At 36.0% G+C, this 25,743-nt stretch overlaps 2 protein-coding genes across 7 annotated transcripts in view; one reads left to right on the top strand and one right to left on the bottom strand.

The window, feature by feature from the left end:
• Positions 1-25,743, bottom strand: part of LOC128889837 (segmentation protein cap'n'collar) — a 99,241-nt gene that overhangs the window by 6,040 nt on the left and 67,458 nt on the right. For 5 of the 6 annotated variants that reach the window (XM_054147847.1, XM_054147851.1, XM_054147845.1 and 2 more), the window contains exons 6-7: positions 20,054-20,288; positions 18,880-19,104 (exon numbers count right to left, since the gene is read on the bottom strand). In XM_054147847.1, the coding sequence (XP_054003822.1) occupies positions 18,880-19,104; positions 20,054-20,288 (460 nt within the window). The remainder of the gene's footprint in view (positions 1-18,879; positions 19,105-20,053; positions 20,289-25,743) is intronic. The other variant, XM_054147846.1, reaches the window with a different exon arrangement.
• Positions 14,545-18,432, top strand: LOC128889839 (ATP-dependent RNA helicase vasa). Its single transcript, XM_054147858.1, has 4 exons — positions 14,545-14,707; positions 15,772-15,830; positions 15,947-17,707; positions 17,825-18,432. Exons 2-4 carry the CDS (start codon positions 15,780-15,782, stop codon positions 17,900-17,902), a joined length of 1,890 nt encoding a protein of 629 aa, XP_054003833.1. The 5' UTR covers positions 14,545-14,707; positions 15,772-15,779; the 3' UTR covers positions 17,903-18,432.

Raw genomic sequence — 25,743 nt, 5'->3', positions numbered from 1 at the left:
ACGCAGAGCAGCGAAAAATAGTACGCACGGTGAGACCTCGAATTGTCGTGACTCGGCACTTTTGATTTCGGCGATAATACTATCGGACGTTACTTTTTTCAATCGCATCCACGGATTGGTGGCGTAACGTTACGTAACGTTATGCTTATTCGATAGACGACTGCCTAAATTGTGTCTCGTAACCCATAAACAGTGTACCAGTTTTGGTAGACGCTGGTTATAGAGTCAATGATGTAGGTCGATGGCATATCAAACACGTGACGTGCTCCACGCATCGTGAACTGCGTACACGTAACACAACAGAGCAACGCTAAAGTGTTTTTCTTTTCCTAGCGATGCTACCAATGCGTTTCTGACGCCATTTATGGTTTTCTAGAGTTCCGATCGTCGAGCAAGGCACGATAAACAACGAGCGTAGCATGTGCTAACGCTTGTCACGGTTCGCTTCCAGAGTCAGCCGAATGTCACGTCGAGGCATAAACAAGCGGAAGTAACGAATGAACTAATGATAAATTCAACCGGTCACCGATAAGACGCAAGAAAATATTACCTACTTGATATATACACAATGACTCCCATAGTAGTCATCTAAGCTCCCAGGTGGGCTCGGTTTAACGATATCCGCTCGGTCGAATTAGGTATGCGGCACCCGAGCTATCCTTTTTCCTAACTTTCTTATAAACTCTACCCGCCAGATAAGCCGACACTATTTCTCGAGGATTTTCGCAGCATAGTAAATGCTGTAATGCGTGTAGGAGTGCATGATCGCGAACGTCCAGCGTGAAATATTCTCTAGTAGCAACCAGCTCCTTAGCACCTTTGCTTCGCCAGATGTTCCTTTCTCTCTTTCACAATGATCTTCCCCCGTCACACTGAATCCCTTCACACAGAAACGACGCACCACGCCGCGCACGTGAATATTCCACCTTTTTTCACTGCTCTGACGCGGTTGACTACGTCTTCCGAGTAGAAAAAAATGAAACAACCGGTGAACTTCAGGTCGAGCGACCCGGCACTAGCAAATTAAATTAAAGCTTGCGTATTGCCACGGTCAGGCGGTCCTTTTACGCGCGCCGTAGCCGACCCCTCGTCGTTAAGGTGTCATTCGCCAACGCTCCACTCGCGGATCGGTCGCGCAGTATCGCCTCTAAGCGTCGCGTCGCTGGTGAAATCTTTTTCTTCGCGAAATTAACGCGTAATCTCGCTTCGAAGCGTCGCACCAACAGCAGAATCCGATTCGTCTGCGAGATGAACGCCTAATCTTGCCTCCGAGCGTCGCGCTAACAGCGGAATCGGATCCCTTGTGCAATTACTCCGTACGAAGGCGAATCACGCGCAAGGAATTACTATGCGTGACGTTGTAATATATTACAGCTGTCTGGAACTCGCAACACTTGTAAGATAGGCGTTCAATCGCTAGCGCAGCGTAAACATAACTACTGAACTTGGTGGCGCAAACGCGAGAGGCTGACCCGGCACGGGGCGTCACCACTCGCTCGGAGAGGCTGGTGACTACCGTCGCTTTTCACTTCGTTATTGGACGCTCGTCGACGCTCAACGAGCGTGCGTCGGCGTACCAGTCGCATACGCGTGTAACGGATTCGTCATAGGGCCAACTCGCGTACCCTGGAATTGTCTGAACGACAAGCGAACCGATCGACTCCACTTTTTCAACGTTTTTTTTTCATTCATTACACTCTCGAGGGACGTATTTTAAATTCTGAATTTTTTACGACGAACAGTTTGTGCAGATCGTTTTATTCGAAGTATAAGGGGATCGTTGGTTTTCGCAAAGACGATTTTGGCAATTTTTGACCCCCCGGGTCAAGGACGTATAAAATTTCTTGACCCCTCCCCCCACCTTCTTATTTAAGATTTTAACGAAAGTTTTCCTAGAAAGCGTTAAATAGAACGCGCTATTATTACGTTACGTGAACAGCACGTAATTTATTTCGGAATCCAATTCAGTTGACTCCATATTCGTTGGAATAATATAATTGAAGCGTTCGTGGGTAATTAGTCAACTAATTTTGAAATACCGTTATATATTAGATAAGAAAGACGAATTATTTAGTGTTATGTTGTTTCGATTAATAATAAGGAAGAAATAATAACATAATGAGATTCGTGCACTAGATAAGATAAAAATATGAAAGATGTATTAAGTCTATTGAAATCGGTTCAAAGTACAAAAATAAAAGGTGAATAAAAAAAAAGAATTATTAATTGCTAATTTTAATTACAGAGATAAAGATAAATAAAGAAACTGAATACTGATATGACATATTTAAAAACATGTAATAATAGAATATTTAATTATCAATATATACAAACATTTAATGGTTATATTTAGATTAAATGTTCAATGTTATAATTTTACTTCGTCTTTTCTTCCTATACTATGGCTAATTTTCTACTTAAATTTACTTTATTTTATTTTATTTATATAAATAATATATATGTACGTATTGAAATATTATCTCAACAATGCACAAACTTTTGTCACACGACCGTTTTGCATAATATTATACGGTTTGCAGGTCTTAAAGTGACAGTACAACTGACCTTGTTAAGAACAAATTCGTTTCAGTGCTCTCTCAAACATGTTCTATCGTTTCTACTGCTTCACTATAACTGAACTTTAGAGTCGTTCCTGATATGCAAGTGCTGACTCGTGTAGAAACGAAGACTTCCGCAAATGAGTTGAAATTCAACACAAAATGAAAAATAATTATAATAAAATATGATCGTAATGGTTTACAAATCCTATTCATAATGATTTCCTTTTAATTCGGAACTCTATTACGAGTGAAGAAAGCCTTTTAAAGTAAACCGGACCAAAACAAAAATTGGCTAGTAAGTATCCTACAAAATTTCCTCTAAATTTAAAATTCTAAGGCAAATAGAATTTAAACAAAAATACTATTCTACATAGATGGTTGCTTATAAATAATGTCGCTGGCAATGTTATTTCGATACATTATTATCCTAAAGTAACACATGAAATGTGCAGGTCCGCGAATAAAATATATAATTATATAATTCACGTTAAGCAGTCATTCATTTATATTGTTATATAAGCGCAATAAACTACATTTCCTGTATCTTAGCGTATAACACTTTGAACTTTGAACTAAAAAGGAAGGAAATCAATTCATTCTATACAATAGCGATCAGATGCAAATATGTATTACGTTTAGAATCATCCAAACTATTATTTGCAGTCATATATGCAATTAATCTTTTACTGACAGTGCAATGCAACGCCAACGCCACGTTAAAGTGAATGTTGTCAATAAAACTTTCTGACTAACATTTAAAATCAACAAATGTTGTTTTCCTTAGGTACATAGATCTATTGAGTCAGAGTCATAGATCAGAGTTTCTGTAGATAGCGCAAGCATTTTTCTACGATAATATTAAATATATTTCGCAAATCTAGATACAAAAAAAAAAAGATACAAAGACGTGAATAAATAAATAAATATATAAAATATAAGAAATAAAACACATGTTACAATATTTAGAAGAAAAACCATACTTCAATTTACGTTTCTGTTCTCCATGTTCTGATCTTCATCCGAGTACACAAAAATACGAACTTGTATAAACATTCATAGTCTATTTATAATATTTCAAGCCAACATTTGCATGTAGAGCCAAACATAATCCGTTGCTACTAGCGCGATGTACGTAGCACCAACGTCACGTTCAATTGAGTGGTTTCACTGAAAAAACTCTCGTAGCATTTAAAATCAGCAAATGTCGCTTTCCTTACATAGATCAATTAACGTCCACGGTGTCTATACATAGTGCGAGCCTGCGGTAATCGCGCAACATAACAGAGTAAAGAAACGTAACTGCATAAGTATGCAGCCAACAGTCATTCGTACTTTCACCATCGGTCGTGGGTGTAGTTTTGCAAACTTATCTTGCTCGCGTATGCAATTATCCCTTTTGTTTCGAGTACTCCGCTGTTCTGCATTGTTATTAAAACAGACCCTGGACATTTCTGTAACGACATCGCGAAAGGAGCCTGTGTGTAAGTAAAATGGAGAAAACTTGTACTTTCTAAAAAAAGTTTCGTCTACCACACTTTATTTACTAAAATTATCGAGCAATTTTACATTTGCTACTGACGTTTACAGTAATATCCATTTCTGGTCGCCTACGTCATCTTAATAACGTCGAGGATAAGTGACGATGTCGAGTTGTTATTTCACGAGGAATCTCAACTATTTCCAGAGGAATTTCGTTCAATTTAATTAAAATGGAGAAAACTTGTGCTTCTTGTAAGAAAACATCCTTCTATCAAGTCTTATCTACCGAAAACAGCACGTGCTACACTTTTACGTTTCTTGATAGGGATAGTTATGGCAGCATACGTATCGCCCACCTGTGTCATCTCAAAATTGTCAAGGACAAGCGAGTGTGCGGAGTTGCCACAAGGCGAGAATATTAACTACATTCATCGGTAATTTCGTTGAATTCGATTAAAACGAAAAAGTCTCTTACTTCACGTCGCAAAACTGGCTACTGCCAAGCTTTGTCTATCGAGAACAGCACTCGCAGCAATTTTGCATTTATTCTAGGCATGGTTGTGCTGACCGCTCGTGTTTCAAAATTGCCAAGGACGAGAGAGTGTGTGGAGTTGCCATTTCACAAGCCGAGAATGTTAACTATTTCCATCAGCAATTTCGTTGAATTCGATTAAAATAAAGAAGACTCTTGCCTCGCACCACAAAACTGGCTTCTGCCAATCTTTCCCTACTACAAAAAATAAAGTACGTGCTACAATTTCACATTTGTCGATAGACATAGTTACGGCGGCATACGTCTCTGCCCACCTGTGTCATCTCAAAATTGTCAAGGATAAACGACTGTGTCCACTTGTTATTTCACAAGGCGAGAATATTAACTACATTCATTTCGTTGAACCTGATTCAAATGAAAACTCACGCTTCGCGTAACAATTTTAAATTTGTTGATAGACAAAGTCATGACAGCGTACGTCCTTGCTGACTTGTGTCGTCTGAAAATTGCCAAGGACGAGAGAGTGTATGGAGTTGCCATTTCGAGAACCGAAAATGTTAACTATTTCCTCAGTTGCTACGAACAATCTCCAGCAATCGCGTTCGTTTCGCCCTACGTCCGATTTGTACAACACTTTTGTACAATTTTTCGATGTATCGGTGATGTTTAATATACTTTATCAAGATGGCAAGTATCTTATCGGGGCCAAACAATGGATAGCATTGAAAAAAACAAGTTACTTCTCAAGGATGAAGGCGAACGGTTTTCTTTCGTCGTCGAGATGAAACGATTTCGAACTACTTGCAAATGAATTTTCACTGAAATTCCGCCGATCCGCGGGCGAGCTAGATGAGAAGCCTTTCGAATAACCGAGGTCGCGTGACTAAGCATCTCAAATATGGATGTGATATCTGTTCGCAAACCTCGCCAAGTGATAATAAAGCACATGCAGTCGTGCGCGAAACTATTTATAGCGGTGGTTTCCGAGTTGATTTCACATGACGCGACAATGTTTTCGTTTGAAATGCTATCATCGAGCTAGGAGAACGTTTTACGCTGTTCCTTTCAAGTATCTAGCACTTAAGCTCTTTAACGAAAGACGCTTTAAGGAGGGTACTCGCGTTAGGGGGCCAACTATTAAGTGCTTCTCGTGATTTTTCTTTACGGAGAGAAATGTACTTAATATTTGTAAACATTCAGAATATTTTAGGTACGTTTTAAAGTACATTTGGTAATTTTTTCATTTCATTTCACGCAGAAATGTTTGAGACGTCAGCTGTTCCTTTAACCAAAGTTTCATCTGCCTGCTATCGGTGGGAATTCTATGATAAATTGTATAATAACTTAGATAATAGAATATCTTTCTAAATTCACGGATTATTTATTGTCGCGGATTCTAAATAAACCCATTGGCCACTCATGGGTTGGATGTGAATTAGATGTAATACTTAATAACTGGTAAAAGTTTCAAAAAAATATTTGTCGCTGTTGTTACCAATATGGTATGAAATAGAATATCGTACTAAACTCGCGTATTATTTATTATTGCTAGTCTTGATTTTCTTTAAGTGGAATACATCATTAGGAACATTACTATGCTCTCATTATCCGTAGCGAATAGAATGACGAACATATTACAATAGTTACAAAAGAATCTTCGAGATTGCTCGCACTTGACATATTGTCTACTATGTAAACACACACAAAACAGTATGTAAATTAACCTTCTGTTTACCGTGAGTTGCGCACGATTGGATAGTAAGTGTTAAAACACTTGTCGTTGATCAACTTGAATACAATCGGATCAAAAATTGTTTCACTATCGAGGGCCACAGTTCGACTAAAAATGATTGTACTTTTGTTTTATTTAATTGATTATGCTGCATCGTAGTGTTTTGAACCACTGATTACTAATTTTAACACCGATTAATAGACTATAAATAATTATACGCTTGTAGCCAATAAAAATATGGGGAAGCCTACGAGAAGGTGCACAAATGCAAAAATATATAAAATATCAACAATTATATACATTTATATTGTTTAGAAGATAAAACATACTTTCATTCAAATTTATTTCAATTATATATTCAAGTATATAAAATATTTTTTGATATCCTACAGCTACATTATTAATTTCGTTCTACCCAATTACATATTTTTGTTCCAACTAATTATTGCACCAATGGAAAGCTTAATTGATACAGTACAGTGACTAGATTGCAACTATGGTTTTACTCGTGACGATAATGCCGGCATTTAATTCATTCGAGTGTTCGCATATGTTGCGAAATGCAAAGCTAGAGATGTTAGTATTTGCAAGAAGTCATAGATAATCGTATATTTCTTGGCACAATGGAAAATTTCGCACATATATGTGTCCTTGTCTCGCTCCACGATAAGTCGAAACGTTCTACACTTTTACACCTATTGTATTAGAACTAAACGGTTGAGAGATCACACAGTAACAACGGTTATCGTTAAACATGTTCGACAACCAAGTATGCCCCTCTAACAAGCATTCCGGATGTCAATCGAAGATGTATAAAGTCGTTACCAAAAATAAGGTTTCAGTTACGAATACTCATTATCAGAGATCCCTTAATCACGTTAACATCATACAGTTACATTTATAGTTCCTAAGAGAGTATTACATATTTATTACGTGGTAAATATACATGATAAATAATTAAATCGTAAGGAAATACGTCAACTTTGAAAATATTAAAAAAATATCAAGTGATAAATTTTTCATATTGAAATACATTCACGATGCAATTTCTTCTTTTATTATAAATCAAACATTAACGATGCTCGACAACACACCAGTGATATACTAAAGCTATAGCTATCATGTTTGCAAGTGACTGACTGAGCGAAATAGAATACATACTCGTTTCATTACCTGAAGGACTATACGAACTCACGAGCCTACAAACCTGTCTAAGTATTCAACTATGTAATTGAGAAGTTAAGTTTCACATTACAACAGATAGTCACCACGTGCACGACAGTTTTGTTTTTCTTTCGCGTTGCGACACCAACTTTCGTAAACTAAATGCGGTGATACAAATGGCGGTATCTTTACTCCGTTAAATATAATTTGGCAGTTATTTATTTATTATGCAGGTACGTTGTTCTGAGCATATGAAGAAAAAAAATGTTCATACTAAAACTGGAACGATGTCAGTCAAAACAAAGTACGTTTCTTCTCTCGGATTAAGAATCTTGGTTTCGTTAAAAAATTTGTAATAACTACGTATGTATATCGTATTTATCGAATCCTATTGTTGTGTACGTTGTTTGTTTTGTATAAGGAGTGAATCTAATTAGTAGATAGTATCTATTATTAAGTCTTGGGTATGTAGGTGCTGATGCTGACAAAAATAAATGTTAGTGAATCATGTAACGAAACTGCGATCCTATTTGATGCTGAATTCACGGAGTTACGGATTTAACATTTGCACACCGTGTCATTTACGGATATTAATATTCCAGGCAGCCCTAACCATATAATTATAGCTACATAATGCTGCATTATCTCGTACAAAACTATACAATTTTGTTTATATAACATTGATCGTTCGGCTATTATAATGTCAATAAAGGAGATCCGTATTTCAACAGAATAAAGTTTTATACTATTTTAAATGTTTTAAATATGAACTTATTTATTACTTTGTTTTTATATAAATTCCACGAACAAAAATTCTTTTTCGGGTAAATCAAGCATTTGGTATATCAGAAGGAGACTCGTATTTTGACAGAATAATAAAGTTTTGTACTATTTTAAATGTTTCAAATATGAACTTATTTATTACTTTGTTTTTATATAAATTCCACGAACAAAAATTCTTTTTCGGGTGATTCAAACATTTGGTGTATCAGAAATTCTTCAATGTGAATCGCTCAACGTGTTTTTCAATCGTTTCTGATAGGTTTTATTTTGAAATTGAGTTCTGGTATCGGAAACTGGTATTGGACTAGATTCGTAAATTTTATCGCTATTGAAACGAGTATTTTGATATAAAAAAATGTTTGATTCGCCTGGAAAAGAGTGTTCGTTTATGGAACTTTGATAACACTGTATGGATCACCTACTTTGAAATCATGGTTCTGGTATCGATGGTTCCACTGTTCGAAGGAGGCACTATTTATACTGCCTAAGGAGTGTATTTGAAAACGAATCAGCACTGCGGTGAGTGAATCAATTTCGTTCTATTATTGCGATCGTCTGACGGGATATAATGGCAAAAGAAGGGAATGAGTCATTTAGCGGCTCGTGAACACATATATGCGGGCACAGCTGTGTCTCGCATGAACATGTAGCAACAGCCCGAGCATGCTCGACCACGAGGCTCGGATGGTCGATGACAATCACCGTGCTGCAATGTACCTACCCGCTTCTTCATCACTCGTCGCTCGAATCATGCAAATCATGTTCGGGATAAACATTCGTACGTACACTTCACGCTCGTGTACGTACATTAAATCTCACCGTGTTTGCATAATGCGCAGTATAACTGTCTCTAGTAATCGACTAACTTACACAACGATTTCGATCAATCACGACCCGCTTCCGTTGCCCTCCGAACGCGATCTTGTGAAAAATCGAACGAATTTTAATATTGAATGATGAATACTAACATTGCTCAGGCGGAAATACGGGGACTAAATTTTGAGGAGAAGGTAAGAAAGTAGGAGTGAAGGAGAAAAGGTGGAGTGAGTCGAAAACAAGGAATAGCAAGGAAAGAAATTAATATCTAAAGCCGGCGACTGACTTGCAACAGAACATCGTAATGCAACGCGAGCATTCGCATAGTTTGGCGAACTAGACCGTGCTCCGCTGGTCTCCGAAAAACTCCGAAATGCACGCAAAGGAAAGAAAATAATGTATGCGATAATGTCACCAGTGAGTCGTCTAGCGCTGTCAATATTCATAATCATTGTATGAATATTCATAATCATTGTATCGATACTGTTTTCGTCGTTAATCGAGTCGGTAAACTAACGTTCACTCAACGTATGAAGAAAGCCATTGAGCACGTGCGAGAAAATATATGATATTACGTTAACTATAATACGAGTTTTGTCCTGTTATCGTAAAAACTAAACAAGAAATTATCAAAGAGCTCCTACTCCGTTTTGCGAGAATTTAGCTTGGACACCTCTGACATACACTCGCACGAGTCTATGTGTACAGGAGAGCTTCGAAACTAACAATAAGCTTGAAAGTTTAGACACTTTCCCCTTACTCTGTGTCGTCAGAGATTAGCAAAATTCTAATCCAGGTAAAAATCACGAATAAAGGATAAGCAACCTTTCATTAGACGCCGATTGAATAAAAATCGAAGTAAACTTATCGGGTTGTACAGAAAGTTCGTGGCAATTTTTAAGAAACATTCAAAGACACGTTTGAATTTTGATTTATATTTATTAAATTATGTATGTACCATTTGGTTCCACGACTTTTCCACTATTTAAGAGGATGTCCATATGTTATTTGTTTTCAACCATTCCGATATATTCAGACCTGTACCGCCTACTAAAAATCGGCATAGACTTTCCAGACAACCCAATAAATAAATTTTAAATATAATTAAATATTGTGTATCGTGTCGTACAAACGCTTATTCGAATAATTGTTCGATTCAATTTGCTAATTAATTGCTAAATTGTCGATTCTATTTGTCATCCGTTGTTCGATTAAAATTTTCTAAACCACTGCTTTCGTGTAAATATGCACGATACGAAATTTTTCCACGCAAATACACAAAAGAAACAAAAACAGCTTATCGCGAGGCTTGATTGACTTTTATGTTTCTTGGGAACAGTCCGTGGATATGCGAGGTGCCCAACCGTGGCATCCTTGTATTATGTAAACAGCCGCTTAACAACACACAGGAACGTTATACTTAAGTACCATCTAACAATCTTTCCTTCTCAAGCAATCATACTTTGTTCGTGATATCCTAACTAAATTAAGTAATTACTTCACCTCACGTAGTATCTCAAGAATTTTCTGATATTTAACCCATATTTAACAGACTTCCTGTTTAAGCCAGGGATTCGCGAATTAATCCTACGATTCGATTGTCTAGTTCTCGAAAAAAATTAATATTACTTGACACCGTATGCGCCCAATTGCGAAATCGTAGCTACGGCACTGGCTAGTAATACATGATTATCAGCATAACTGAGTGTTTAGAAACGAATTAAAATGGTTACAGTGATGCGTTTGTATTTTATCTATGTATACGCATAGTCTGCCTCGTGGAATCCAGAATCCAACTGTAAAATATGATCCACCGTTACAAATTTAAGATCACATGTGCCGCTAGTTTGCAGACTCGTTCGATCTATTTCAAACCTCGGTAGAGTATGGTTTCAAAGATTTTTGCATTCGGAAATTAGGTTCTTTGGATAACAATCATTTTTAGTAACACTAATGTTATTACCTATGAGATAATCTTATTGTTTAACATTTCTGTGTAACCAAAACTAATGACATAGTACTTGATATTTCATACAGGTACCTCAGGAAATATTAGGTGTAGAAATTAATTCTGTGCCTTTCCAATGGTAAACATATCATTTATTTATATAGAAAAACTATACAGGGTGTCCCAAAAGTCAGGGAAGAGCCGGAAATGGGGGGTAGCTGAGACGATTCTGAACAATAATTTCCTTTGCAAAAATGTCGGATGGGGCTTCGTTAAGGAGATATTAAGAGAAAACCCCGACCAATCAGAGCGCGCGTAGACCGTTGGAGCGGCCGCGGTAGCGAAGGCTACGCGCTGGCGGCCGCGCTTGTACGCGAACAAGTGACTCGACGTGCATCGAAGGACATTGACGCTGCCGCCTAGCGCGTAGCCTTCGCTACCACGGCCGCTCGAACGGTCTACGCGCGCTCTGATTGGTCGGGGTTTTCTCTTAATATCTCCTTAACGAAGCCCCATCCGACATTTTTGCAAAGGAAATTGTTGTTCAGAATCGTCTCAGCTACCCCCCATTTCCGGCTCCTCCCCGACTTTTGGGACACCCTGTATAACTTTTGATCTGTCCTGAACCACACATTTGCCACGTTATATTTTATAATATACATTTTAGAAGAATATAGATCTATAGAAGAATGTTGTTACAAATTTAGTATAAAAATCGTGTAATACTCGATGCGGAAAACATGAAAAGTAAGCATTTAGTTGAAGAACTGTGAGAAAGTTAACTAGGAGTGCGAATGTAGGAACCAGCCATTGGTCAAACGTGTCTCTTAAAACAATTATTTCTTCTCTGCACTTTCAGAATTTTTTAACACATTTTTAATAGTTAATTTAATTTTTTAATAGTATATCGTTCATGAAAATTAAATTGGTTGTTTCCTATCCAAGTTTCGTTAACCCTTTGCAGGCCTATGTCGACTGAAGCTCGCCAGAAATGCACTGAAATCAAAAAATCTAGACTGCAAAGAGTTAGCTTAATTTCGATTGCCATAAACGAAGCTTAAATGTTGAATCTTGAAATTTCCTACGCGATGCTTGACTTATTCGGGCATGTAACACAATAATCGGAAGAAAAGTGAAAGTGTAAAGTCAAGGACCAGGATGAAATATGTTTGGAAAAGATCAGCAGGTTTCGAGTGCTAGGCGCTGCGCCTTTTTTTAATTTACGATCGGTTGGGTTCGGTATGTCTCTACCTTCGGCGTTTGTTTAGCTGATTTCGAGTGTGTTCAAGTGGCTACGGCTGTGTGTCCATTCGGTTGAAGGTTTTCAATGCATGACCTGCACCGACCCTTAACCCTTTCGAAGGTTTCACCATTTTTAGCCGAACGCACAGATGGCATTCTTGAAGAATGATTCTTCGAATCAAATACAAAGAACAACATTCAAACGCTATAACATAATTTAGAAATTCCTACGGGACCTCGTTAACGAGTGCTTCTAGAATACGGAGATAATATGAAAAGAAAGGAATCAAGAATAATGAATGGTTTAAAAGAATTAACAAACTAGTATACCAAGTAAACTAACTTTCATTAAGATCTCGAATCGCTAATGCGAGTGTCATGAATTGCAATTATTCCCATGATGCTATGTATACATATAACGAACGCGATGATACGCGATATTCGTTCGAAGACAAGAAAAAACGATAACAAAAATAGCACATACCAACACAAACACGCCTATGCTTTAGCCGTTTCGATGCTTTGTCTGACAAATCGAACGTTTGTATAACTTCGTCAACGTGTGGTTCTTTTCTCTCATTTTTTCCTTTGTTTTGTTCGATATTATTATACGTATCCGACATGGTTTATTGTCGGTTCCGTCTGTATGAAGCAACGTGTGTGGCTTTTTGCGAGGAATAGCTGACTTGAAGATTGGCGCGCTGATAAGAGAAATATGATCGCTGCTAGACTGGACTAAGATGTTGGTTTTAATGCTGCATTATTATGTGTTGCGATTTGCGATCCTTGATAATGTACTTTATCCGACTCGATTATTTAACGTTGACTGAGTGAATTAACCTGAACTTCGTGAAAGTAATTACAATTGTAAATAAAGAATCACTTAATTAAATAGAAAAGTCACCGTCGTTAAACTATCGATAGTAAATCTTGATGTAGACATTATAAATGACTCTTCTTTAAGCGTGGAATCCTTTTTATTTAATATTTAACGAAGAATAACCATTTAATTGTTAAATGAAAGAGTTACCGTCGTCATTGATAACAATTCTTTGGGTACACATCGAACATTGTAAATAACTCAGCTTTACGTGCAGAATTCTTTCAAATTATTTTTCAGTGAAGAAGATTCTGCGTTGGAAATGTAATTATTATTTATTGAATTTAGATTTTTCAGGAATTTTAAAATATTTATGAACCCTGAGTCCCAAGAATTAGTATTATTATTTTGCTGCAATTATTGCTCGTATTTAATCTTCGAGTATTAGCATGTATTATAGTAATGAATTCAAAACGTGTAAGCGTATTACTATAATAAATAATGCTCACTTGCAGGAATATAGAAATAATAATTATTGGCTCTTACAAAATTGTATGCTTTATTATTTATGTACATAAATTTTATGTATGAGCAAATCTTTGAAATGTCATGCAATATTTATGAAACGTCCAATAGTATATAAAACTGTATACTGAGTTTAATTATCATTTATTATTTTCATATGACATGTTCATATAGTATATTGTTAATACAAAATTAATTAATTTATTATGATAATTTTTCTTTAAAATTATGATTACAAAGTCACGTTGAATTAAAAGTTAATTTTAGATTCTTGGAAATCATTGAAAATAATAATACTAGTCACCAGCAAACTATTATCGCATTCACAGAGAACTTGACCTTGAGCGTTACTACCTTTTATCTCAAACAACGTTTTCATATTACTAAGCATGTTACATATGTATATTTTTATGTAATTCTTTTATGCATTACAAAATTGTACACAAAATGCTGTTTTATATTCCTCTTAAAATTCTCGAAAATTGTAATATATATTTTAATGTTTATTATATTACATAACTATGTCCAAGTAATATATAAAACTATATAATAAATTTAATTAATCCATTATTCCAATTGAAATGTAGGCATATTATAAACTTAATGCAAAATCAAAATTTCGATTAATTTATTACAACAATTTCTGTACTATTGCGATACAGATAAAGAAACAACGTATTACTACGAACGATAAAACTAATGAAGATGAAAATTATTTTCTCCAATTTATATGTAACTTTATTATTTTAAAATACTTTCTTTTAATATTGATTTAATTGTAAGAAATAGTAATTGTAATTTTACTTTGTATAACATTCGCAATGTTATACAAAGGAAGAAAAGCGTAAGTTCTGTAACTCTTTGGCACGGCCCTGGCAAGGCTCACCGCAGTGCACAACGCGCATGCGCCTTAGTCAAAACTCGATACCCGATTCCCAAGGATACTTTTAGGTTGGCTAACCTGTAGCTCTTTGTTCGTAGAAGCAACGGTTGAACGTCGTTCGCATTTCTGCTCTTACGTTTGTGCGGTCTCATTCGTCTTTCGACATTCGACAAGAAAATCCAGCTCATCGATCTGTTCGACTGTGCACGTTTATATTTTCTTCACTTTAACCTTCGTTTGTATCTCTTCAACAACCAAAACGTAAGTATTGTTAAAAGTAACTTTATTTAATGTCAATATCGTTCAGTCATGTTTGCCGGTAAACGTAACGTTTTATTTTCTTGATATGCACGTGTTACCTATCACGCGTCATAATCGTTGTAAATAATTTTGTTAGTACTTGATAACGCTCTCCCCTATTTAAATGAAATGTGAGAAACAATGCAGGGTGCATTATTCATACAAATGGACGGTGTAATAAAGTAAAATATTTTTAAAAAGTTAACAGATATATACTCAGTACATTCGTGATAAAAGAAAAAAGCCTTGGACAAAGGCGTGTTGCTTTTATTTCAAATTGTAGAACATACTTTGGTTGTACATATACGTACACACAGTAACGAGCACAAGTATTATGTAAAACCTAACTAAGGAAAATCGCGAATGAATATTGTTTTCAAATAGTCGCGGGAAATTTAGAATGTTTTATAACATTTAGGATATATTCTACCTTGGTTAAAAGAATTAAATTTTATCAAATTAACTTTTACATCACAATTTGTTATACTAATATTTGGAGGTTTTTATTTTATTTTAATATTTTCTCTGGAATCGCTTGAATGTTTTTCTTAATCATTTCCTTTAGAATTATGTGTGTCATAGTCAAGTATAAAGCTTGCGCACTTCCATGCAATGTGTCTGATTTGTGCTTTTCATGTTCGATCTAAATACTGTACCATGAGTTTCACATGTTGTAGACCAAATAATTAATAACAACTCTAATGCATCGTTGCATACTTTCAGTTAATTTTATATAGAAATCTTAGAATCATAGAATTTGATTCTATTGCTCTTCAACGCAAACATATAACTCGAGTAGTGAAGTTGGCAGAGAATTGTGCACATTGTATTATTCATATTTTTATGAATAATTTATTAAAAGCTTTTGTTGTTCAACATGTGAATATGTGAAATATAATACTTGTATAAAGTAACTTGTGCATAAAATCATTTTATGTTCGTCGATCTCATGATACAACCTAAAATAAGAACTTTATTATTTCTTGGAAACGTTCTTTGTAATTTTTAGCGTAATATTATTTTAGAATATACGATGGATGATTGGGGCCCAGAAACTGTTGAAATCTCTTCGAATACACAGTATGTAAGTATACATTTTTCTCTGTTTTCATGACAATGTAAGAAATGTGTTAGTATACAGTATACTGGTTCAACTTGTTTGTTTTTATCAAATCTGTTTTTTCTTTATTTTCAAATTAGTTCGATGAAGGTGGGCGCAGTTATGGGAAAGGGCGAGGATTTATAGCACCGAACAATAATTTTAACGACGGATTCGATAAAAATAATTCTTGGCCTAATAATACCGACAACGATACCGATAATGATATCGGAAATTCTGGTAGAGGAGGAGGTAGGGGTGGCGGTAGAGGCCGTGGAGGAAGAGGAGGTAGGGGAGGTAGAGGCGGCAGGGGAGGAAATCAAGACAGAGATGGATTCAAAGGCAGGAGCAGAGACAACGACGATGAAAGTAATGGTTACAGGAGGAACGATAATTACAGAGATGATGATAATGGTGAAAATAGTAGAAATGGTAGACCAAGAGATCGACAGCGAGGAGGTGGCGAGGATGGCGACGATGGTGAAAAACCTAAAGAAATATATATTCCTCCAGAATTACCTACAGATGAACAGTCCCTGTTTGAAAATGGGGTTGCAATAGGCATTAATTTCGATAAATATGATAACATCGATGTTAAAGTAAGCGGAGAAAATGAACCTAAGCCGATAGAAAGTTTCGAAAGAGCGGGTCTTCGAAGCATTGTCCTAGAAAATATTAAAAAATCAGGATATACGAAACCCACTCCAGTACAAAAACATGCATTACCAATCATAATGAACGGTCGCGATTTAATGGCTTGCGCGCAAACAGGTTCGGGCAAAACTGCTGCATTCGCAGTTCCCATCATTAACACATTATTGGAACATCCAACCGATCTAATTGTAAATTCCGATTATTGCGAACCACAAGTTGTTATTGTATCGCCTACTCGCGAACTGACCATTCAAATTTGGCAACAGATTGTTAAATTCTCGCTCAATTCAATTTTAAAGACTGTAGTCGCGTATGGTGGAACATCCGTTATGCATCAAAGAGGAAAACTCTCATCGGGGTGTCACATACTTGTAGCAACACCAGGAAGGTTATTAGACTTTTTAGACAGAGGAAGAATTAAGTTTTCTTCCGTTCGATTTCTTGTATTGGATGAAGCAGACAGGATGTTGGACATGGGGTTCTTGCCATGCATCGAGAAAATCGTAGATCACGACACAATGGTTCCCCTAGGTGAACGGCAAACGTTAATGTTTTCCGCTACTTTCCCAGACGAAGTGCAACATCTGGCTAAAAGATTCTTAAACAATTATTTATTCCTCGCTGTTGGCATCGTGGGTGGTGCATGTTCAGATGTTGAACAAAATTTCTATGAAGTTGCAAGGAATAAGAAAAAAGATAAACTTGGAGAACTCTTGGAAAGAGAGAACGCTGCAGGCACTCTAAAGGGTACCATGATATTTGTCGAAATGAAGAGGAAAGCTGATTTTATTGCAGCATTTTTGTCGGAAAATAATTATCCTACGACGAGTATTCACGGCGACAGATTACAGCGGCAAAGGGAAGAGGCATTGGCTGATTTCAAAAGTGGAAAAATGTCTATTCTGGTAGCTACAGCAGTAGCTGCTAGAGGTTTAGACATAAAAAATGTCGCACACGTTATAAACTTTGATTTACCAAAGGGAATCGACGAATACGTTCATAGAATTGGTAGGACTGGCCGTGTAGGCAACCGTGGAAGAGCAACCTCTTTCTTTGATCCCGATGATGATGCACCGCTCAGACCTGATCTTGTCAGAATATTGAAGCAGGCGAACCAACCTGTCCCAGATTGGTTAGTAGCTGGAAATGCAAGTAGAAACTTCATGCCCGGAAAAGGAAGAAGATTCGGAGGAGAAGACATTCGAGATGTGAGTGAATTTCGATGACCATTTTCTAATTATATTTGCAAATGAGATATTATATTTTGTAGTTGAATAATTAGAAATAATTCAATTGTAATTCATGGATAATCTTTTCTGTTTCAGTTTGAACCAGAAGGTGAACAATACAAGGAAGAAGACTATTCGCTTTCTGTGCCACAGGAACCAGACGAACAATGGTAGAAATTTTAACCTGTGCTGTCATTGTTTTATTGAAAAAAGGGTATTATATATATATATATATTTCTTTATTGATAACGCTAAGTCAGGGGTACAATTGATTCATTCATATAGTATTTATGTTGATATAAAGAGTCATTAATATACAACAGTAATCTTTTAAGTTGATTTTTGTTTTGTTTTTACATGATAGACGGATGAATATATGATGTATTTAAATGAAGTACAGACTGCATCATGTACCTCTGAGAAATAAGTAGGTTACGTATGTGATAATTATGCAATGTTATCTTCGTTAATATGACAAGTTTCACTTTCAGAGATTATAAATAATCTACAAACAAAAAAATGTTTCATCTGCGTCTTTAAATGTAGTTCATCGTACTGCTCCATCGACCGTACAAATACTAGTTTTTAAGAACACATTATCACCAAAATTGGATCATGTTACTTTATTTTATAAACTGATACTCTCTAATATTATGTTAAGTGTTTTATACAATCCTTTTGTAATAAAAATAAGTAAACCAAGAGTGTTTCATTTTTAATATTTTTACACTATTTTTTTCTTTTTTTTTAATTTTTCAGATAATTACGGTTATTTTATATGATTCATTGATTATTCTAGAATGGGGCTATACTTTCAGGTCAGGTTATCGATAGGTTGCAATTTAATGCATTTGGTAGACAATGCTCATGACATGCTAATCCATTGGTAATTGCTTTAATAGAGATATAACAAAAATTTAAAGGAACTAATTTTTCTCCGATAAAATTATTCAATTCATGATTGCCAACCTTATCACAGACGGGCCTAGATAGGATCTTCATGAGATAATAGTCGCAAATGAAACAACGGTAGATCCTTAAAATTAAATCTCAACCCTCCACCAGTTAACGATATCAAACAGGCAAGATTCAGTTTCATTTAGCTAGGATATATTATACTATGTTATTATAAATAAAAATTGTTTACATACCGTCGTTCATGGCCATGTCCATCAGATGCAAATCCTCATCGTTGAGAAGCGACGATAGAAAGCCGTCGGTAGTTTGATTGATGGAATCTGAAGTTGGTGTATGATAGTACATCATGTCAGTAGGTTCTGATTTGTAAGCAGCTCCGCTTTCTGTACCAATTGGTTCACTACTGTTTGTTAAATTCATTGATGTTGCCACGGCTGAGCCCAGGTTCGATGATCCACCTGTGGCATTGAGTATTTCAGTTCCAAAAGATTAGATAGAGAATATGATTTAAGCCGTTCGTTGTGAAAGCGGTACAAGCCTTTATTTTTAGGTACAAAAGGTTTAGAAAGCAAAATTTAAGTTCGATTACTTTCTTACGTTTTCTCGATGTTGTGAATCTAGGAACGTAATTTTTTTATAACAGAAACATAGAATCATTCGTGTTTGTGGATTTGCACAATTTTCATAACGAATGTTTTAGAAAGGTTCACGAGTGTTTATTAAACACTGTTTGTAAAAACTCCTTGTATCACGAAGAAGGACTTATACTACTTTCATAATGGACGGCTCGTTTATACACCTTTCGTTTGCAGTTTCTTGAAATTAATTATTTTTAAAATAGACATTCAGTCAACGAGACTCTTAAAGTGAGAAGCCCCTAAGCTGTGGCTTACTTGGCTATTGCTTTAATCGGCCTTGAATATATATATATCAAAATGGCGGTATGTTTCGTAATAATATGCCATGCACATACACATATAGCCTTTTTATTTAATTTAGTATATTGCCAAGGATATACCATACAATTGTATAGCTTTCACTACTCACGGTTAACATAACTTACCCTTGTGTAACTTATATTACTGTAATTAATTGTAATATTACAAAAATTGTAAGTTTCAGTGTTCTGAAGATCTTGTACGGTTGCACATAACTCGAAACACAAACAAAATAAAAATTGACAAAATGGAACCTGTACTTCCAACACTGAATGCTTGAATGAAACGATACAAATCCCATAAAATTTTATGATTGAATTTTTCATTTCTAACAAATACAAGAAATCTCCGTTGCGAAGTAGAAAATATAGAAATATTTTATTCGATCCCGTGGTTCTTGTATCGTTGAACTGATTTAGTAATTAGTACAGTACTAATTTTTACTGTGAAAATAGAGACGATTACTCACCCACATTGTGATAAGGGCTCGTGGCATTAAGGTCGCCCACTGGTGGGGCTAGAGTGGCATTATGAAGCAAAACGTTACGTTGTGCTTCATAATGACTGTGGCTTATACCGTGCCCTGGGTATCCTGGATGCGCAGGATGCGCGAAGTGGTCTGGTGCACCAGGTAGGGACAAAAGAGATGCCAAATCCTGCCATCGTTGTTCCATGCTCATAGCACGCACAAATGGCATGCGACCCTACGACACAAAAGCATATTCCCTTTGATTAGTTTCTTTCATGATTCTATCGAAAAAAAAAATCCTAAATGATTCTATTTCAATGAAGAGAAATTTATACTAATAAAAATGGTTTCAGTTAATTATTATTGTCGCTATTTCGCGCAGAGTACTCAGAAAGACGTCCCCAAAGAATCCTATTTTTAAACATGTATAGAATCAAGAAGGATCGCATCATACATCTATATTCGTATTATCCTGTTGTATAGGAACACTGCAAATTAAACGTTTAGAATGAATTGTGAAGAAATAGAATTAAAACAGGTCTCGTACTAGTTTCTTTCATAATTCTATCGGAAAAAAATCCTAAATGATTCTATTTCAATTAAGAGAACTTTGCAAATTAAACGTTTCAAATGAATTGTGAAGGAATAGAATTAAAGCAAGTCTCATACTATGTACATGTCCAATATTGGTATTGTTTGGTATAACAATATTGAAAATGAAATATTTCGAACAAATTCTGAAGAAGTAGAAATAAAGTGTTATCAGAGGGCCGTGGATCTATCTATCAAATGTCACGTCTGGTGAATCTCGCAGGTATCAAAGTTGTCAAACGCCGATTGGTGGATCGGTGGATTTTGGGGAGAAAGAAACCCTGCTGGTCGCGTAGACGTTGGCCACACGTAAGAGGCTTCACAATATTAATGACCTTGGTGCCGTCTGTCAAATGTGAGCGATGATCCACGCTGATCGTGATCGAGTGTCAAGCTACGAGTCAAACTATGAAGGTTGTGACGATGAAAAATTCTTATTCGACAAAGGACACTCCCATACGACACGATAAACTATTTCTTAATGATATTTTGTATGATTGTAAAAAAGAAGAAGCAACTTCGAATGGAAACTTCTTGATTAGCGTGATATAAATGAAAGTATATAAAAATAGGATCTTAATAACGGGCGCGTAACTAGCGTCGCCAGATACAGATGAAATGTACTAGAAGATCATTTTTTTATATGATTATTAGGACAGGACAATGCCAATATAGATATGTAATATAAGACTGATGCATTGACATAACAACGTTGCTTCAAAGTAGCAGTCGAATGAAACGAAATACCTATAATACAATAAAGTGACTACTAGTGTTTATTAGCTAATGATTTATTAATGCAAGACAAGACTGTTCTAGTCTGTTCTGAGGATTACCATAGACACAAGGTCTTAAAATGTCAAATAATAAAATTGTATAATAATTTCGTCGAATATAAATATCACATGCTACATTCAGCATCTGATGGAACTTTTTCAGATAGTTTTATTCAATCGATTATTCATAAAATAATTACATAAAATTGACCTGTTAATCTCTTGTCAAGGAGAACGAGTCCCATTACATTATAGCCAATTATTCCGCTCCCTGTATTTATGCTAAATTGTTGTTCTAATCTGTCTTATTTTACACAGATAAGAAAATGTTACATTTAATGGGCAATGAACGAATACACAGTTTAATTCGAGGTGGTATTGAATAAAACCGTAGAATGACGAAACTTTGGAATATGACAGTTGTATTTTTTTTTATTTTTTTTTATTTTTACAGTAAATAAATGAGATAATTGCAATAGAAAATTACTTTCAATTCAATTGAATTTCCACTTGCGATTAAAAGTTAATTACGTACATCTTTCCCCGAGGAAACTTGGAATCAACTAAATATTTCTTAATACGTACAACCACGATTTAATGAATTACCTAAGTACAATTTCTAAAGCTCCTTCTGGAGAACCTTATCTGTCGAGCGCAAACATTTCTTAAGAATAAGGAAACGCGAGCCACCGTCCCGACTCTTTATATTTTCGATAAATGTACGATTATTAGATGCAAATACGCGTCATTGCCTACACAGAGTAGGGTTAATGACCGTGCCAAACGCGTAAATGAAAGAAACAGTAGTTTCTCGGCGTGCGTCTGGCAGAAATAGGAACGGCGATCACCAAAACTAAGTAACGCGCAGACCATGAGAAATTGTTTAGCCATGGTGAACTGGTAGCTCGAGCGCGCGTGAAATGCCCTGCGCCGTTCCTGGAAATAGTGTGAATCCGGTAAGCTTTTTACCGGGGCTCAATCATAGTTGTGTCGAAGCAGGACGCAGCTGTAAAGCCGCGCTATTAGAAACGCGCGCCTCGGACGCGACAAATCGCGCGCCATAGAACAAACGTCTCCGTCCTACATTTGGCGGCCTACAGCCGACAGATGCGCTGACAAGCGAGAATCAGCTTAAAAGTTCGCGCATGACAGATTGCACTGACGACTGGATTGATGTATGCGAGCAACAATCGCCGCGGATTCGCGCTACGCCAGCCTCTGCCCTATTCATCTTCTTCTTGCGAGAAACGCATTAACGGCAATAGTTCCATTAAACGCCACCAGGTTGCGCGGGTGTATATCGCTGGCATTGGTGCCCTCTGCTGGCCAATTTTCCAAGTACTTTACGCGCGACTTTATCATTTAATCGGTTGTTGGATCATTGTTACAGTCGAGGTTCTTATTATAGTCAACCTGCGATTGCTCCCAAGCTTTTATTCTAATTTACTTTCAATTGTAAATGAAAGACTGGATTCAATTGAAATAGGTTCGATTATAAACAGAAGGGCAAGTTTCAATTGCGATTGACCTTTTATTGTTATTAATCTACAACAGCGATTCATATTCACCTGTAATTAACTTTAAATAATAATTCATTTCAATTCCAATTGCAAAGACAGGTTTTAATCGCAATTAACTTCGATCACAAATGAAGGATTTCACTTGCCGTTAACCTTTTATTGTTATTAATATATGATCGCAATTAATCTTGCAGCGCAATTGACCTTAAATGACAATTAATTTCGAACAGTGTTATGAAACAGTCTTGTTTCAACAATCCCTTCCATTTCAATCAGGAAAAATTCTAGAAGATCAGCAAGATGTTTGTAGCTTGAGAAAAACCTTTGCTCTGAAAACATTAACTCCACGTAAGAACATTAACTCCATAAGAAAAAAAGCTTTGATTCCACTTTTACGTAGGATGCATGAATTTATTTTAAACTTTGAAAGAATCGTGCCTTTTATTCAGATAAACCGACGAAAGTTTTTCGGGGAGTACGAATCCTCGCGAATCTCTTTCAACGGGCTGCAACTACGACCCTCGAGCGATTACCTGCCCAGGGTAGATCTCAACTCTGCACCTGTCGCAAATGATCACAGCAACGAGTGCAAGAGACCAATGGACTCCTGGATGCAATGCTCAGAGATGAACTCCTGTCACAAATGGCCTCAGCAACGGGTGTTTGGGCGAATGACCTGTTTCCGTCGAACAGGTTTCCACCTTTTTTTAAAAAGAAATTAAAAAGAAAATTTTTGAAGGCGATAGTAATCGAGAACTGAACGATTTTAATTTTTCCAAGTAATTCATTTTCGCTGTTAGAGAATGTAACTCACAATTGCAACGATCGGACTGCGGATGTTTATGCATTTATGGCGACTGGAAATATGGAAAAGTGTACGAGGATACACAGAATTTCAAGAATTTATAATAATATCAACAATAAAATACCCGTTACGCTGTTTAGAAGATAAGAGATACTTTCATTTAAGATTATATTATTTTTGTTAAGAATTTGTATTGCACGTAGGAAATATAGTACACATGTAAGGTAGTGAACAACATTTTGTTTATTTTGAATCATTTCTTTCATTAGCAATAACTTCGATCTTTTCACAAGTGAATTTCTCGAAATTTTGATCGAGGATATAACCGTGGGAACTTTGACTTATTTTTCTTCACTTCCTCTTCGTGGTTTCACATGATTTGTTTGTTTTTGTCTGGTCTTGGTAGCGTAATCGATTCACATGGTAACCCGTGACAGTGATCAACTGGTCGTTTGACACCTGCCAGCGTCGTTTAACCTAACATCACCTCGATTCTCGATCGCTTACCTACTTTCCATCTCGTGTTTTCGTACGTGACCGCCATCAAAGCTCCTTTCTGTCACGAAAGTTGTGAATCAAAATATTGGAGGATACCGATTCAATCCCTTCCTTTTTAAAAAAAAAATATTTTCACTCCCATATCCATCACTTCCAGATTTGATTTTCTTTGGATCAACTGGACGAGCTCGTACTATATTAAGACTCTTGCGCGTTTACAACAAACGAATATAATTGGTTAACCATTCGTGGGTTTGGTAAGTTTTTCAAGCTGGTGTGAATAAACTTTAGAGCTTTGGAGCATACAAAATATCTTGATTTTATGTTATAATTGGCATTCTTGCGTTAGATTCGTTTAATTGTAAATAATTACAGGGAATAAAATTAAGGAAAAATTGTATTGATAATGATCGTGTATGATAATAAACGTTGAAGATTAATTATTAGAGGGAAAGTAGGCGTCAGTTTGACCTACCATTTTGTTACTATTTTTTCTCATAAATTATTGCATAGAAGTAGAAGTGGTGTAGATTATAAAATTTCATAAATCTTCACAGGAATTTCTCCTATGCTACATGGATAATGCTTTCGCAGAGAATTGTTTAAAAAATTGAAGACTGAGGTGAAACGTAATTAGTTGAGGTCTAATATTGCGGCACTATCGTGTCCAGAATCCTTCTTTGGACTTGTGGAGGTGCTTGATGATTGTACGAAGAGGCAAATTCGTTTCACATATTCTAGATAGCCATACTGGCGCGCATTATGCATTTCACAGCGCATAAGTCCAGCAGCTGCTTGGAATGCCTGACAAACGGAACGGACTGTAACGTCCCATTGCAATTCTTGGTTCTTGGTGAAAATTGCCTGGTCGCCGTGAACACTTGTAGAAACAAATGCGCGTCAACGGTATGCTAAGAACTCGATTTTTCCTGCAAAAGCATGCTGCAAAGGCTTTCTAAAAGAAAATTCAAGAAATAAATAACAAAGAATCCTAGTACATAAATAACTCAGTAACCATTGAAAAGTATCCTTCAAATTGTGAAAAGGCAGTGCGACACTTTTATATCAAAAATTTGACACACTGAATTTGCTAATATTTTTATAATACTGACGAATTTGTCAGTGCAATTTTTAAAAATTAGTACTGAAAGTGTACATTTGAAAATGGCAACGAATGCCAGGATTTCTCTGTTTCTGATAATGTTTTGCAGAATATTCTAAAGTAATAAACTTTCATAAGGTGCATCCGTCATTGTTCATTTTGAAATCGTTATAATTCTATTATTTTTAAACATTTTTCAATGGAATTTTCAGCAATTGCTGCTAAAATTGTATATTTAAGAATATCGATAATAATGGTTGTGTCCGTTTCCGTTGTGAACGTTTCTATTAATTCCATCTCAGTCTTCGATGTTACAATTCTATGGGAATGCATTATGATTGCAAAATAGAACAAATTTCTGTGAACATTTTATGAACACGTAAAATAAATGACATGAC

Source organism: Hylaeus anthracinus, unplaced genomic scaffold (genome assembly GCF_026225885.1).
Source record: "Hylaeus anthracinus isolate JK02 unplaced genomic scaffold, UHH_iyHylAnth1.0_haploid 11997, whole genome shotgun sequence".
NCBI lineage: Eukaryota > Metazoa > Arthropoda > Insecta > Hymenoptera > Colletidae > Hylaeus > Hylaeus anthracinus.
Note: the sequence above shows the minus strand (reverse complement) of the source record. Positions and strands in the feature narration are given on the sequence as shown.

Bases quoted from the DNA above. Each gene is read 5' to 3' on its own strand.
- LOC128889839 (XM_054147858.1), top strand. From the start codon at position 15,780: ATGGATGATTGGGGCCCAGAAACTGTTGAAATCTCTTCGAATACACAG. The intron at 15,831-15,946 runs GTAAGTATACAT...TTTTCAAATTAG, and splicing joins TCTCTTCGAATACACAGTAT to TTCGATGAAGGTGGGCGCAG. The intron at 17,708-17,824 runs GTGAGTGAATTT...TTTCTGTTTCAG, and splicing joins GAGGAGAAGACATTCGAGAT to TTTGAACCAGAAGGTGAACA.